This window comes from Leptodactylus fuscus, chromosome 4 (assembly GCF_031893055.1).
Source record: "Leptodactylus fuscus isolate aLepFus1 chromosome 4, aLepFus1.hap2, whole genome shotgun sequence".
Taxonomy (NCBI): Eukaryota; Metazoa; Chordata; class Amphibia; order Anura; family Leptodactylidae; genus Leptodactylus; species Leptodactylus fuscus.
In genome coordinates, this window is record NC_134268.1 from 201,789,656 (window position 1) to 201,804,018 (window position 14,363).

The window sequence follows — 14,363 nt, forward strand, 5'->3', positions numbered from 1 at the left end:
GAAAATGACTGTGAAACACATACACATTAGGTATCCCTGTGTCTGACAGTGCCCGGTCTACTGAATATAGGGGATCTGCAGTGCTCCTCTTCCGTCAGGAAGGGGTTAATAGGAGCACTGCAGATCCCCTATATTCAGCCAGGCTGAATTCCAAGTGGGGGAAAAAAAACAGTCCTCAAGCTCAGGGAAGGGGCAGACAGACAACCAAAACACCCCCTCCCCTTCCCCAGCATCTACCGCACCCAAAAACTCCGGCCATTTTAATTTTTGAAATTTTCCAGTAGCTGCTGCATTCCCCCCCCCAGTACTCCAGTATATACGGTATGTCTGCAAGAAAACATAGTGTGAACTTATCCCAAATAAGCCACTTCTTATTACTGATCAGTTACAGACACTATGATACTTGTTAGTACCAAATGAATGGATTTTACAACTGACTGCCGGGAAGCAGTTTCCCCAGGGAGTTGCACCGAGACCCGGCGGGTGGACCCGGGCGCAAGTGTGAATTCCCCCTAAGGGGGTTGGTGGTTTCGAGCATGGTCAGGATTTGACTGCTCACTAAATGGTTGCACCGGTCAGTGGAGAGTGACGTGCCCCATTGGTCAGCGTTCATCCTTGACCCTAAATATTCTTAGTCGGTCTCCCTCCACCCAGAACGATATCTTTTGTCCATAAAGGTGAAGTGAACCCTATTGCTTCACCTAAATGCCTCGGTCCGCGATGTGAAATGAGGTCACCCGCACACCCCCGATTGTCATTTGCTAATGATGTGGATTCTGTACTGTGCACTATGTGAAAATGAAGCAGCATTTGCCAGAACATGCAATTTGCGGTCAGAAATGACTCCGACTCCCAACATTTTCCTCTTCTCGGCTCAAATACTGCAGCACTCAAAGTAATATGAAAGAACATTTTCCCTTTTGTTAGACGTGATGCGAATGATCCATTAAACATATGTGGACAGCTGGTTTTCGGCATGGAAGACATGGTTATTAAATTCACAGATCTGTCCTTGCTGCCAGAGAGGTCAGTAGTACATTGATGTTCTATCTGCGCAGAGGTTAGCGGGGCTCGCTCGCTCTTGTAAGGGAGCGCTGGATTTTATATCCCTCCTGGCAGCCCCAAGTGATGGAAGTAACTCGTCTGCCTTCTGTTTTTAGAGGTGATTTTCTTGTGCCTCTTCTGGACCGTTTTCTGAACAATATATCCAATTCGAAGATCACACAATAAAATGCGCTATTTAAAACGGAGGTTACGGTTCAGCCGAGTATGAGGTTTATGGAGACACGTTTAACATACCCAAAAATACGCCTAGAAGTGTTTCTGCACACTACGCAGATGACATGAATATGCTCAGGGTCAAAGTAAAGTTACCCACAGCCATCGATCAGTCTTAAAGGGATGGTTCATTTTGGACAACCCCTTTTTTTAAGTTTTTTTTTTTTTTTTTTATAGATTCCACAAATTAAATGGGTTTTCCAGGGACGTTTAAAACTCACTTCCAGCCTCGGTTCTTTTTGTTCTGAACCTCAGGTTTCAGAATCAGGGTCACGTGATCGACATCCAAGTCTTCTTCATGTTCAGTACTATCAGGGTTGGATCTACAATTGTAATAATCTGGTACAGAAATCTGGATGCTACTGTTAACCTAATGTAAGAGATGAACATGAGAATCTTTGATTTGGAAAGTTCTGTCGAATATTCAGGAACTCTACTAATAAAGTTTATGATTATTGATATTCAGTGCATCTCCGCTCGCTATCTGCTCCTCTCCTGTCTGCTAAACTGCTCAGTTCACTGCCAGATCTGTCTTCAGTGAGGGCAGATTACTAGAGATGAGCGAACATTGTTCGGATCAGCCGATCCGAACAGCACGCTCCCATAGATATGAATGGAAGCACCTGGCACGCAGACTTTGCCGGTGGCCGGCTGCTTAACCCCCCGCATGCCGGCCGCTTCTATTCATTTCTATGGGAGCGTGCTGTTCGGAACGGCTGTTCCGAACAGTGTTCGCTCATCTCTACAGATTACAGTTCATAGACTTCTATGTAGAGCGGAAGGAGGGAGTCGAAAAGCAGAGAGACACAGATGGCTCAGAGCTTTAGTCACATCTACTCCTAAAACCTCCTGGAAAACTTCTATAAAAATATTAAGGCCCCACATTACGGAAACCCAACTTTTTTTTGTTGTTGCAGATTTTGCTGCGTTTTTTTTGAGCCAAAGCCAGGAGTGGATTGAGTAGAAGGTAGAAGTATAAGAGCTTCCTATATATTTCCCATTCATTTATAGCCATTCTTGGCTGTGGCTATAAAAAAAAAAAAAAACGCAACAAAAAAAAGCTGCATTTCTGCAACGTAAGGCCTTAGCCTTGTTATTATCCCTGTATCTGTCACCACCCCTCTCTATTGACTTCTATGTAACCTGATCTGTCTGTGAGCTCTAATCCATCTTCAGTGGAGAAGGGTCTGAGTAGTGAACGGAGCAGTTTACCAGGCAGGAGAAGGCTGGTAATAAAGCATTTTCCTCTGATCAGATATAGTCACCTGAACTATTCATGCACAAAAAAATCTGAAGCGACCATTACTTTTTAAGCCCTACACCTGTTGGAGAACTCCAAGTTGAGCTGACTGTAGAGTTTTTAACCCCGCATCAAGGTTTTTATGGCTTTTAGTTTTCCATACATTATTTTTGAACTCTACATCTATATAAGGCGAAGGTCTTGAGTTTTCCTTTTTTTAAGCGTTTTTTATTAGGCCGCAAAAATATGATTTGCTGCTAGTTGATGTTAAGCATTTTCACACCTAGTTTTATATATCCATTGGTTTGATGTAAGTAATACGAAAATACGTTGATGCAATGTCTTATAAACAGCTGAAAATACGGAAACTCACACATGGTAGTAATATTAAACTTGACTGACTTTTTTTTCCTTTTTCCTTCAAGGGATAATACAGACAAAAACACAAAATAGAAAAAGCACATAATGTACATGGGAAGTATTTGCAGTTGCGTGCATGCTTTTTTTTTCTGGTTAGGGTCGGGTTCACGGCTACGTTGACGTCCTTGCTTCTAATTGGTTTTGGTGATCCGTCGAAAGATCATAAAAACGTATTAGATTGGGTTGATTTCAATGGGTTTTGAGCATTTCCACCATGTATCCGCTCGTTTGGCTGGAGACAAATGTCAGGCTTGCAGAACTTTTGCTCCATCCAAAAAAGAAGGCTACACAATGGACCGCAACATATCCGTTTTTTTCTATCATTGAAGTCTATGGAAAGTGGACACAAACGGATTATGTTTGTGTCCGTTTCGCAATCAGTTTTTCTCCTCTTTATTCTTCTCTGCGCATGCACAAAAATAAAGGAAAAAAAAAAAAACGGATCGGCCAAAAAACTGATACAAAGGGACAGATTTTTGACGGCTCCATCATAAAAGGTGGGTTATAATATGAGCTGTTTTTTTGTAGATTGTGAGCCCCATATAGGGATCACAATGTACATTTTTTCCTATCAGTATGTCTTTGGAGCATGGGAGGAAATCCACACAAACACGGGGAGAACATACAAACTCCTTGCAGATGTTGTTCCTTGTGGGATTCAAACCCAGGACTCCAGTGATGCAAGGCTGCAGTGTTAATCACTAAGCTACCGTGCTGCCCCTGATATGAGCTGTTTTTTTGACCAAACAGGCCGATGATACCAGGGGCAGATGTGAGTTTATGTGACAAACACCTGCCAGACCCGGAGGTCCCATTGGTGTCCATATCCACCTGAAATGCAAGGCCTCATTCTCACGACAATTAAAAACAGACGTATGATGGACATTTTTTTGTAACGTCGGTTTTACGTGTTTTTTTTTATTAAGAACAACTTAAGTATTTGTAACAGAGAATAAATAAAGTCCGTTAAAAAATAAGATTTTTACAATTTTTTTTTCATTTTTCCAGCCTGATCGGCTGTTACACATTATAGGTTCATCTTTAACATCCATTTTTTTGGCTAATGTATCTGTTTTACGGACGATCAAAACGGATCAGTGGGTTGAATAAAATAAAAAGACCAATGGAGTTAACCTCTAGGTTTAATGCTAGGGGTTTTTCACAAAAAAACATTCCCAAAACTACTGCAAAACACTTCTAGTGTTGTTTTTTTTCCGTTTTTTCTGCTTTTGATTCATTTTAAGGGTGAGTTCACACGGGGTTTTTTAGACCAGTTTTTGACGCGGAGGCCACCTCAGAATCCAGTCCACTCCCTCCCATCCAGTCCCACTCAATGGGACTAGATGGGAGGGAGTATTCGCTCCACGGACGCCTTGGCGGATTCTGCCATGGAATCCGCGGCAAGAAAAGGCAGGTCGCTTCTTTTTTTTCTCATGAGCAGCAGAAAAACGCTAGCAGAAAAAAGAAGTGAATGGCGTTTTTTGGAGCCAGATTCTGAGGTGGATTCCGTGTCAAAATCCGGTCCAATAAACCCCGTGTGAACTTACCCTAATAGGGTTTGCAAGGCAGAATCTTTCTGAAGATTGGTAATGACGCTTCTTTTTATCCTCTAGAAGAAAAATTAGCTGTAGAAAATAAAATGTGCATTAAAATGAATGGAGGAGTTGGGAATTGTTTTTGAGATACATTAGATTCTGCCTGCAAAAATTCTGCCTGCAATACTTGCAAAGGAGAATGTCCCTGTAATATCGCGTGGATGGAACTTTCTAAGATTCTATATACATATGGGCTATAGATGTAGAGCTGAGCTGTAATACTAGACCCACGGGCCCAGATTTCTACATCTGAACTGTATACAGTCAAAGTTTTTAGTAAGTTAACCCCAAAGTAAATTTTTCCTGAGTGCTAAACAAAGGACGGTATAGACGTCGCCTTGATCTAGGCAGCTAGAGCAGAGTTCAGCTTTCATGAATCGGCTTCACTAGACGGGTCCTGAAGAAGGATAATTCCACATTAAAGACTGTAATTGAAGAATCCCTTCAAACGCTCCTTCCCCAATAATTTCTGCTCTACAGTTTCTCCTCTGTGTTCCTGTCTGGTCTAGGTTACTGACCTATCGTGCTTGCGGCTTGCCATATTTTCCCAAACAAAATAAATATTGGATTAAGAGCCTTCAGCTCGCGCCAATTATGTTGTCCTTCTTTCTTTGGCACAATTACAGACTGGAAGTGATTGGCATTTCGGGTTAGAATCACAATTAGTAGCGGAGTCTCGGCCGCCGCTATTCTGGGGGGGATAGTTGTGTTTCCAGTCTTTGCTTGGCTTCCCACATCTTAGAAGAGGTAATTGAGTGTTGCTCGGCTTCCAACATCCATAATGTAATTGATTTATTTTCGTTTCGTAATCAAGAAGAAGTATTAGCGTGCCATTAACTCTATAGACTCAGGCAGGAATCTAATGAGAACGAATGCACATGACCGAGTGTGCTGGTCAAGGATCTACTGATTTGGGGGTCCAGTGCTCAACTCCATCCCTATTTATAGAGCAGGTCCGATTTATAGAATAGACCCCCCGCAGTGGGAGAGAAAGATGCACTCCTATGGCACATGGGTATTATCCAAGTGCCTTCCACTATAAAATCTGGAACCTGCACCTACCTCTAAAATATGAAGTTTATGGGCAGAGCTGCAGTACCTACACTTGCCACTACAGTCTGTGCAGTGCCGCTTTCCCTCGGTACCAGTGATCTGCAGGGTTCCTGGGTGTCGGACCCCTGTAGATATAATATTGATGGCCTATCCTCAAGACATCAGTCATGGTCATTGTGCGGTATGGCTTGCCCAGAGACCAAAAATATAACCATCTGAGCTTTCCTGCGTTGCCTCAGTATCTGTGATCTGCAGGGGTCCCAGGTGTTGGACCCATGCAGAGTTAATATTGACGGCCTATCCTTTCATAACCCCTTTAAACAAAACCAAATACACATATGAAAAGACCTTTTGCAACTCAGGCTATGTTTTTGTGGCGGAGGAATTTGTTTCAAAATTCATGGACCCCGTTATTAGTCATTGGAGTCCGCCAGGCTTCATATGTAACTGCTGTGTTAGCAGTGCACCCCTCTATTCCTCCCGACCAACCCTAACAACAGAAATGCAACACTAGTATGAACCTAGCGTGAGGCCCTATTCACATCTGCATTCGGCATTCTGTTCAGGAAGTCCACTTGAGGACCCCCGAACGGAATACCAAATGCATTAAAAAGGGGTGAGCAATGAAACCATACGAACCCCATAGACTATAATGGAGACCGTGTGTTTTCCATGCAGTGTCCGCACAATTCATACAGAGAGAAAAGTGATGCTTGAAGTATTTTTCTCTCCCCCGCATCATGATTCGTGTGGACACGGTGCAGAAAACACACGGACCCCATTATAGTCTATAGTTCTCATTGCTCACCTCTTTTTAATGCATTTGGTATTCTGTTCAGGGGTCTCCTCAAGCGGACCATGGAGTTTTCACTTTGACCATGCTGTCGTGGCATTATAGATATTTGTTAAGCAGAAATTTTTTACTTGTCAAAAACCAGCAAGAATTTTGATGCTGAATTTGAAGCATATTTCGACAAATTTGACGTCCAATTTCGCACTTACGGGAAAGGTATATTTTTCGCATCCCATTCATTTCATTGGGGGTTGTCAGAATCCACCTGAAGATCAAGCAGGGCGCTTATTACGGTATTTCCTGCTGGCTGGTGCAACCTCAAATTCAGCATCAAATTCCTATGTGTAAACACCCCCTGAGAGTGCTGAGCAGCTGAAAAACCATACTTCCTTGGCATTGTACTGTTTGGGGTCTAAGTTTGGGATATTATGTGGCATCTTTGCCAATACAACTGGGAATTATACTATGAGGGGGCATTATACTGTGTGGGGCACTAAGGAGAGCATTATACTGTAGGGGGAGCGAGAAAATCCTGCCTGGGTATGACAATGACTGTCCGTTCTGTCACTTGGACAGAACATACATTGAAATAAGAAGAGTATATTGAGGTTTCTTACGATGTCCAAGAATCGCCTTAATGAAATCATGATGTTTTTTTTTCTTCCTCTGACATTTCCTTAAATTACTTTCAGCTGCTGATACTATAATAGTCACTTACTGTTTTGTCTATGAACGGGTTTTTTTCCTTATATTTTTTGCAATCTATAGGTAGGAGTCTAAGGGGGGAGATTTATTTAGACTTATGTTTCATACATCTGTCTTTAAACTAATGTGAGTTGGTGTAAAATGTGGCAAATTTATTAAGATACACGGTTATTAATAAAGTTGGTGCATCCTTGAAGATGTTGTTTGGGAGAATTTATTTTTAATTAAGCCAGGGGAGGTAAAAAAAAAATTATTTTTTTTTTAAATCTTGCTCTCCTGTCTTCTGTACTTTGGTGTCTTCCAGCTGGGAGGCATCAGATCTAGAGATGAGCATAGCACGCACCCATAGGAATGAATGGAAGCAGCCGGCACGTAGACTTTGCCGGCGGCCGGCTGCTTAACCCCCTGTGTGCCGGCTGCGTCCATTCATTCCTATGGGTGCGTGCTATTCGAAATGGGAGCTTCGAATCGTACTCGCTCATCTCTAATCAGATCATCTGGGGACTGGTAAGTTTTTTTGTTTTGTTTTGTTTTGTTTTTTTTCTTTATTATTGTTTTATTTATTTTTTCCGCTTCCCCTGGACTAATAATAATAATAATATTAATAATAATAAAAAAAATAGCTTTACAACCTCTTTAAGATAGAAAATGCCAGCTATAGACAGATGTAGATATGCTCTATAATCTGTCCCTGTTCCTCTCATTATTATATATCACATGACCCTTCTGATTAAAGGGATTGTCCAAGACTAAACTGAATGCTGGGTCTCCATTGCTGCTTACCAAGAATGGCGCTATACATTCTATAGTGGCCGTGCTTGGTATAGCAGCTCATTTGACTAGGACTAAAATGCAGCATGACCATGTGACCGAAGGACGTGATGTCACTGTCTGAGAAGATGAAATCGAGCTCATTAAAACGGTCCTGGACAATCCCTTTCAGCCCATCCTCTTTCTATCTGGTTTTCTTACTCCACAAAACGGGCTCAACTATTTTATTAATTACTTTATTTTTTTAGATTTTTTTTGTTTGACATTTTATTACACATATGTACGGTGCAGACTATAGATATGATTAGGCCAAGAACATCGAGGACCCTGGTATAAGGAGGCGTTCTGCAAAAATCTTTTTGCTTTATGTAACCATTAGATTACTGCCCGAGAACACGCTTCATGTTACATTGGCACTTGAGTTTGTTTTTATGTTTTTTATACCTTATCTCTCCTGTAGGCTTTACTATCGGTACATGACACCGTGGCTCAGAAGAGTTATGATCCCGTGCTTCCTCCCATGCCAGATGACATTGATGATGATGAAGATTCAGTGAAGATTATTCGGCTCGTCAAAAACAGAGAGCCGCTGGTGAGTTACTATAACCATCTCTAGACTTCAGAGCTTCGTTACATTTTTTGGGGGGATTTTTTTTATACATATTTTTAACACTTAGTCAACCCAAGTCATATTCAGCCATGTTATAATATCTAAAGCTTATAAGAGGTTATCCACCTGTGTAATATTGAAGGCCTGTCATTAGGATCAGCAATCCATATTAAAACCCCTGGCAAAAATTATGTCCCTGATGATGTTCCTTGAGTTGTTTAAATTTTGTAGAAAAAAAAAAAAAACAGATCAAAGTCATGTAAAAAACTAAAGGCATTTCATATGGCAACTTTGCATTTCATATGGCAACTTTCTGGCTTTAAAAAACACTAAAGGAAATCAAGAAAAATAATTGTCTTAAACAGTAATAGTTAGATTTTTAGAACAAGCACAGGGAATAAATTATGGAATCACTAACTTCTGAGGAAAAAATAATGGAATCATGAAAAACAAACAAAATAACACTCCATCACATCACTAGTACTTTGTTGCACCACCTCTGACTTTTATAACTGCTTGCAGTCTCTGAGGTATTTTTTTTTTAATCATCAGTGGTCAACCCTCCGAGACCTTTACCGATCCCAAAAATGATGGGAATGTAGCACTAGATTAGCAGTGTTTCACCATCTGTGTATTTCTTAAACTATAGTCATGGCCAGAGATCTATAGTTGACCCTACTGACGCCATGGCACATTGGGCAGGACTGTGGATTCGGTAGGCCAAACCATTGACTGTGACTCCACTATTTTTCCACCGCTTAACTCCAACCCCTCGGAGCCATGATAATTCAGAAGTTGCAAAGATCCTCCAATTTATTAATAAGTCTGTGATTGACTTCCTATATAAATACTCAACAACTTATAGATCTCATTCATCATACAGTATCAGTAATTCTATAATATCTTTAAGAATAATCATTTTACTTTGAAGTCGGAGTCGGTAACTTTTTTCCGAATCTCACTCCAACCCAAAATTGGTTCCAACTCTACAACCCAACACCAGGTGGTCAGGTCGCTGTTGTACAGTGGAAAAACAATCTTACGAACGCGGGGACGCAGTGCTTCTTTCTTGGGATTGGTGTATGTTCCAGAGATCAGACCGCCGCTGATCATAAAGTGATGGCATGTCACTTCTAAGGACTCGTTCACACAGGGGGGCGCTGAATCCACGTCATAATCCGCCCCCTCACAATGGAGGTCTATGTAGACCGCTAGCTTTCTTCAGGCAGCCCGGCGTCTGCCTCGTGGTAGCACCCTCAGGACTAGGCCCATTCATTTGAGTCTACTACAGAGGGAGAAGGCGCGACAGTCATGGCAGGTGCATTTTGGCCCTTTTGTGACATGGCTTCCCACGTCACTCTCAGGACCAAAATCCTCCAATCCGCTCCCCGTGTAAACGGGTCTTAGGTCTTCCTATATAAGTGGTTTAGTCCCATAGACTTTGAATGAAGCAATAGGGCACACAGTTGACAGTATCTTCAGAACGGTTCCCCATAGGCCGGACACCTACCAATGTAGCATTTATCACATATCCAGTGAATAGGTGATAAATGCTTTGGGTTAGAGCACCTTAATAACCTCTCCTACTTCCTTCTAATTTAATACACCAGTGGGAGAAAGCATTAGGAACTGTGTCCAAATGATGTTTTGGCTGACCGCTGCAGAACATATATGGCCAGTCGTCTGTCCATATAGATTATCTGTCCACCTGCATTATATCTTCTGCCCCCGTCACATAAGGTACATAGATTTACCGTCATATTGTAACTCACCGGTATTATTTAGTCAGCGGAGTCATAAAAGGAAGTGTCCGCGTCCTGTTTGTAACCTGTTCAACTGCGTGATTGATAATGGTAATTCTAAAAGGCTGGAGGATCCCTGCTGAGTGTCGTAGGTGTATTGTGCTTCAATATCCAAGACCAAAGCCTGCTCAGCTCTGGATAATCATCAACGGAAAGATGATATCTGCTCGGGGATATCTGGAAAACATGCAGCGCGCACTCAAGAGTATGCGATTCCCAACGTGAAGACATTTCCTCCACCTCTCCCATCCGCTCGCCGCGTTGCGATGTGCATCATCCGGCTAGGAAGGTGTTAAGCAAATATCTGTTGGTTAATAGCCACGCTTATTTTTATTGCCGAACGAATATCCTGGAAATTTTATACGTGTTATGTAGAATATTTGTTTTTGTCAGGAGGAAGTGAGAAGAGATGTCTGTAAAGTCACTTTCTGAGCGCTGTAATGTTGTACGCGGGGAAAAAAAAATGCAGCGTCTCTGTGACTCATACAGTGAGAGCTTGTCTCTAGATAGACATCTTTGGCGTCGGACAGCAAGACACCGGCTTGGCTATTTACTGAGGCTGTTTTCAGCTCCAGGGTATAGTTAAATGTTGTCTGTGCACAGACCACGCAAAGAGAAGTTTTTGTGTTTGGGGTTAGGCGGATTTTTTTTTTTTTTTTTGTCCCTAATGTGTAAATCCAGCACAGGACTTCACTGATAATTCATTACTGTCATTATTTTTCCTCGCCGGAGGAAGCCAAACACAAGAAACATCAGGCGTGTTTTTGGAGAAAATGACTGAGAACACCACAGCTCATTTTATTCTTGACTTGTTTCCTTTTATATTTCGGGATTTGCTCACATGAGGTGACTCGCAGTGGTCACCCAGGACCGAATCTCCTGCGTACAAGCCGTCTTTTATTCCCTAGTTATTCCGTTTAGAGTATCGGCAACAAAATGTTACTTGGTGCTATTGTGTTAGACTTTTCTTTTTTTTTTTTTTTTTTTTAAATAAATCTATTGCGTTCTGTAACACTGATTTTTCATCTATTTTTCAACTTATGTTACTTTTTTTTTTTTATCTTACATTGACTTAGATTCTTACCTAGATATCTTAAAGGGGTTGTCCCATTTCAAGGATCCTATCCATACTGATAGCTTTTGTAAATTGACTTTTCCTAAATATATTTCCTTAGAAATGCTGCTTTGTTTGCCTGCTATGTGAACTTATTCCTTCCGTTGTTTGAACAGTGTTGCTATAACCACAGACCTGTAGAACAAGTGATGTCACTCGCTGCTCTTCCGGCAGGAAAATCTGTTCAGATAATTGCAGTTTGCTGATAAAACAAATTCTGTTATCTCTCTATGTAAACGCACAGATGACACTGAGTCCATTATCTACAAGCATGTGCATACTATCTGATCTGCATAAGTATTGCGATCCTTCTCAGGCCTGTTCAGCAAGCTGGGAGGGTGGAGGGATAAGTACAGGAAGTGAAAAGAAGAGACTGCAGGCAGACTGCTGAAACACTGAGATGGGATAACCCCTTTAAAGTAACCCGCTACTCAAGAGAGAAAAATATATATATATACAGCAATGTTCAAAAGTTTTTGGCAGGCAATTCTGCAAAGTAAGAGTACTTTAAAAAAAAAAAAGAAAAAAAGAAAAGAAACTAAACTTTTATCACTGCTATGTCTCATTAGGGAGAGAGATGGTACAAAAACTTATTAGACCATGCATATCCTAAGAATTCTGGGAAAGGAATATAATTAATAATTCCTTCTTGGTACAAAAGAAAAATTTACTCTGTAGGGTGTTACCTTCCCAAAGGTGGTGCTAGAGCAAATTCTACCTATTCTCCAAGCAGGACTTATTTGCACTTTACGTTCTCAGAATTCTTATCAGGACATGCATGCTGTAATAAGTCTCTGTATCGTCTCTCCTTAATAAGACAATGGTATACCTTCTGACCGACGTCTAGACCTCTCCCACATAAAGCCAATACCTGCTCTACACTGATGAGAGGCAAAAACCTAGAAACTGCTCTCTGCAGATGGGAGCTTCTTCCTTTTGGAGGAGATATTCTGTCTTGGCTGCTATTCCCAGATTATGCTATTAGGTTCCAAGAAAAACTAGCATTAATCTATAGGTCCATGACGGAACCTCATTCATCAGCGGTAGGGGACAGGGTGTCCCCAGCTCTACAGTAGGGTGTATTAGGCAAGGAAATTCACAGGCAACGTAGGATTAATTCCTATGGATATACCATAGCTATCGCTATGCATTTGACCTTAATTCCTATCACATGCTGTATCTTACTTTTTTTTTTGTTAGTCATAACTGTAATTTTTCTTATTTTTTGAACCCTTTTTTTGTATTATTTTGTAGGGGGCTACTATAAAGAAAGATGAGAGCACGGGTGCTATAATTGTTGCCAGGATAATGCGAGGAGGAGCTGCGGACAGAAGTGGTGAGATGGGCTTTGGATACGTCTTGTAGGATCCCAAACATCATCCACTTTCATCTTACATACAAGTCTTTATTCCTGCAGGTCTCATCCATGTGGGGGATGAGTTGAGAGAAGTCAACGGAATAAGCGTGGAAGATAAAAAGCCAGAAGAAATCATCCATATTTTGGTAAAATGAAGACTGTAGTACATTTATACCACATTTCCAAATAATCATATGACGTAGTATCTATGCCGTGCCCGTGGTCAGTCAGCCATTACCGTAGCACTGACTTTCCGACCACAGTCATTTACTAAGTTGCACAAATCTATATAATTACAGAGAAAAATGTGGTGGGAGAAAGATGTAAAAGAAGGCTTTCCCTTGTAACATCTTCCATTTCAGCAGCAGATTCGACCCGTCACTTCCAATGGACACTCTACCCCTAAACTAAAGTGTCTCTTGTTCTCCATTATGGTATTACATGTACCAGTCACATATCTTGTTCTTTTTCTCGCTGTTTATACCTCTCTATATCACATTGGGATTGACGATCACAGCTATAGTGTCACTTCTGCCATTTTTTTATTGACTTGTTGGGGGTGTCTGCACCCGAAACGCCTCCGATCAAAGTTTATGTATGATAAGTCAATATTAGGGTAAAAAATATGCAAATCTATTCTCCAGGATGTAATTAGGAGAACAGTGCCTCTGTATGCTTCCCTCTAGAGGGCAGCCTCCTTAACATCATGCATGATTCAGTTAATAAGCCTACTATCATGATGTGGATTTAATTGCCAAATTAGTATTTCTATTCCAAAAGGAACAGATTCCCAGCTATGGACAGTGCTGTTTTGGTCTTTTGGACCTCCTCAGCATAGCGTAAGGATACTGATTTGGCAGAGTGAGAGACTTTAGACCAGGTCTTTATGTACATTGTGTAATGTGTACGATTATCCCCTGACCCTGGTCTATAGTCTCTCATTCTGCCAAATCAGTATCCCTGCGCTATGCTGACAAGGTCCAAAAGACCAAAACAGCACTGTCCATCGCTGGGAATCTGTTCCTTTTCGAATAGAAATACTAATTTGGCAATTAAATCCACATCATGATAGTAGGCTTGTTAACTGAGTCATACATGATGCTAAGGAGGTTGCCCTCTAGAGGGCAGCATACAGAGGCACTGTTCTCCTAATTGCATCCTGGAGAATAGATTTGCATATTTTTTACCCAGAATCCCTATCGGAGCAGGAATGACTTGTAAGTCTCCGTACGCCTATGCAGGCACACACTCTCCCTAATGTGTATGATTATCCCCTGACCCAAGTCAATATTATACATGAGAAGTTTTTGGAAACAATAGGTACACTTTAAACTGTATGTTAACGGAGTTCCTAGCTATCCATAGGTCATGTGTGTCTCGGTCTCACAAGACTCTGTCTGTTCATGTGTATTTTTGAGACATCTTTGTGACATGTCTAACCACCTCTGCTGTCTATTGCAGGCGCAGTCACAGGGGGCCATCACCTTTAAAATCATACCCAGTATCAAAGAGGAATCTCCAAACAATGATGGCAAGGTAAGTCCCGCTGCTTATATTATATAGCACAGGTTTCTTATTGTATCTGGTAAAGTGTGGGATCCGATTATTTTGTAACAATACAATCA

General features: G+C 41.3%; 1 protein-coding gene across 1 annotated transcript in view; it reads left to right on the forward strand.

The window, feature by feature from the left end:
• Window positions 1-14,363, forward strand: part of MPP7 (MAGUK p55 scaffold protein 7) — a 267,439-nt gene that overhangs the window by 168,698 nt on the left and 84,378 nt on the right. Inside the window, exons 7-10 of the mRNA XM_075271728.1 lie at window positions 8,316-8,447; window positions 12,636-12,717; window positions 12,799-12,884; window positions 14,200-14,274. Coding sequence (XP_075127829.1) covers window positions 8,316-8,447; window positions 12,636-12,717; window positions 12,799-12,884; window positions 14,200-14,274 — 375 coding nt within the window. The remainder of the gene's footprint in view (window positions 1-8,315; window positions 8,448-12,635; window positions 12,718-12,798; window positions 12,885-14,199; window positions 14,275-14,363) is intronic.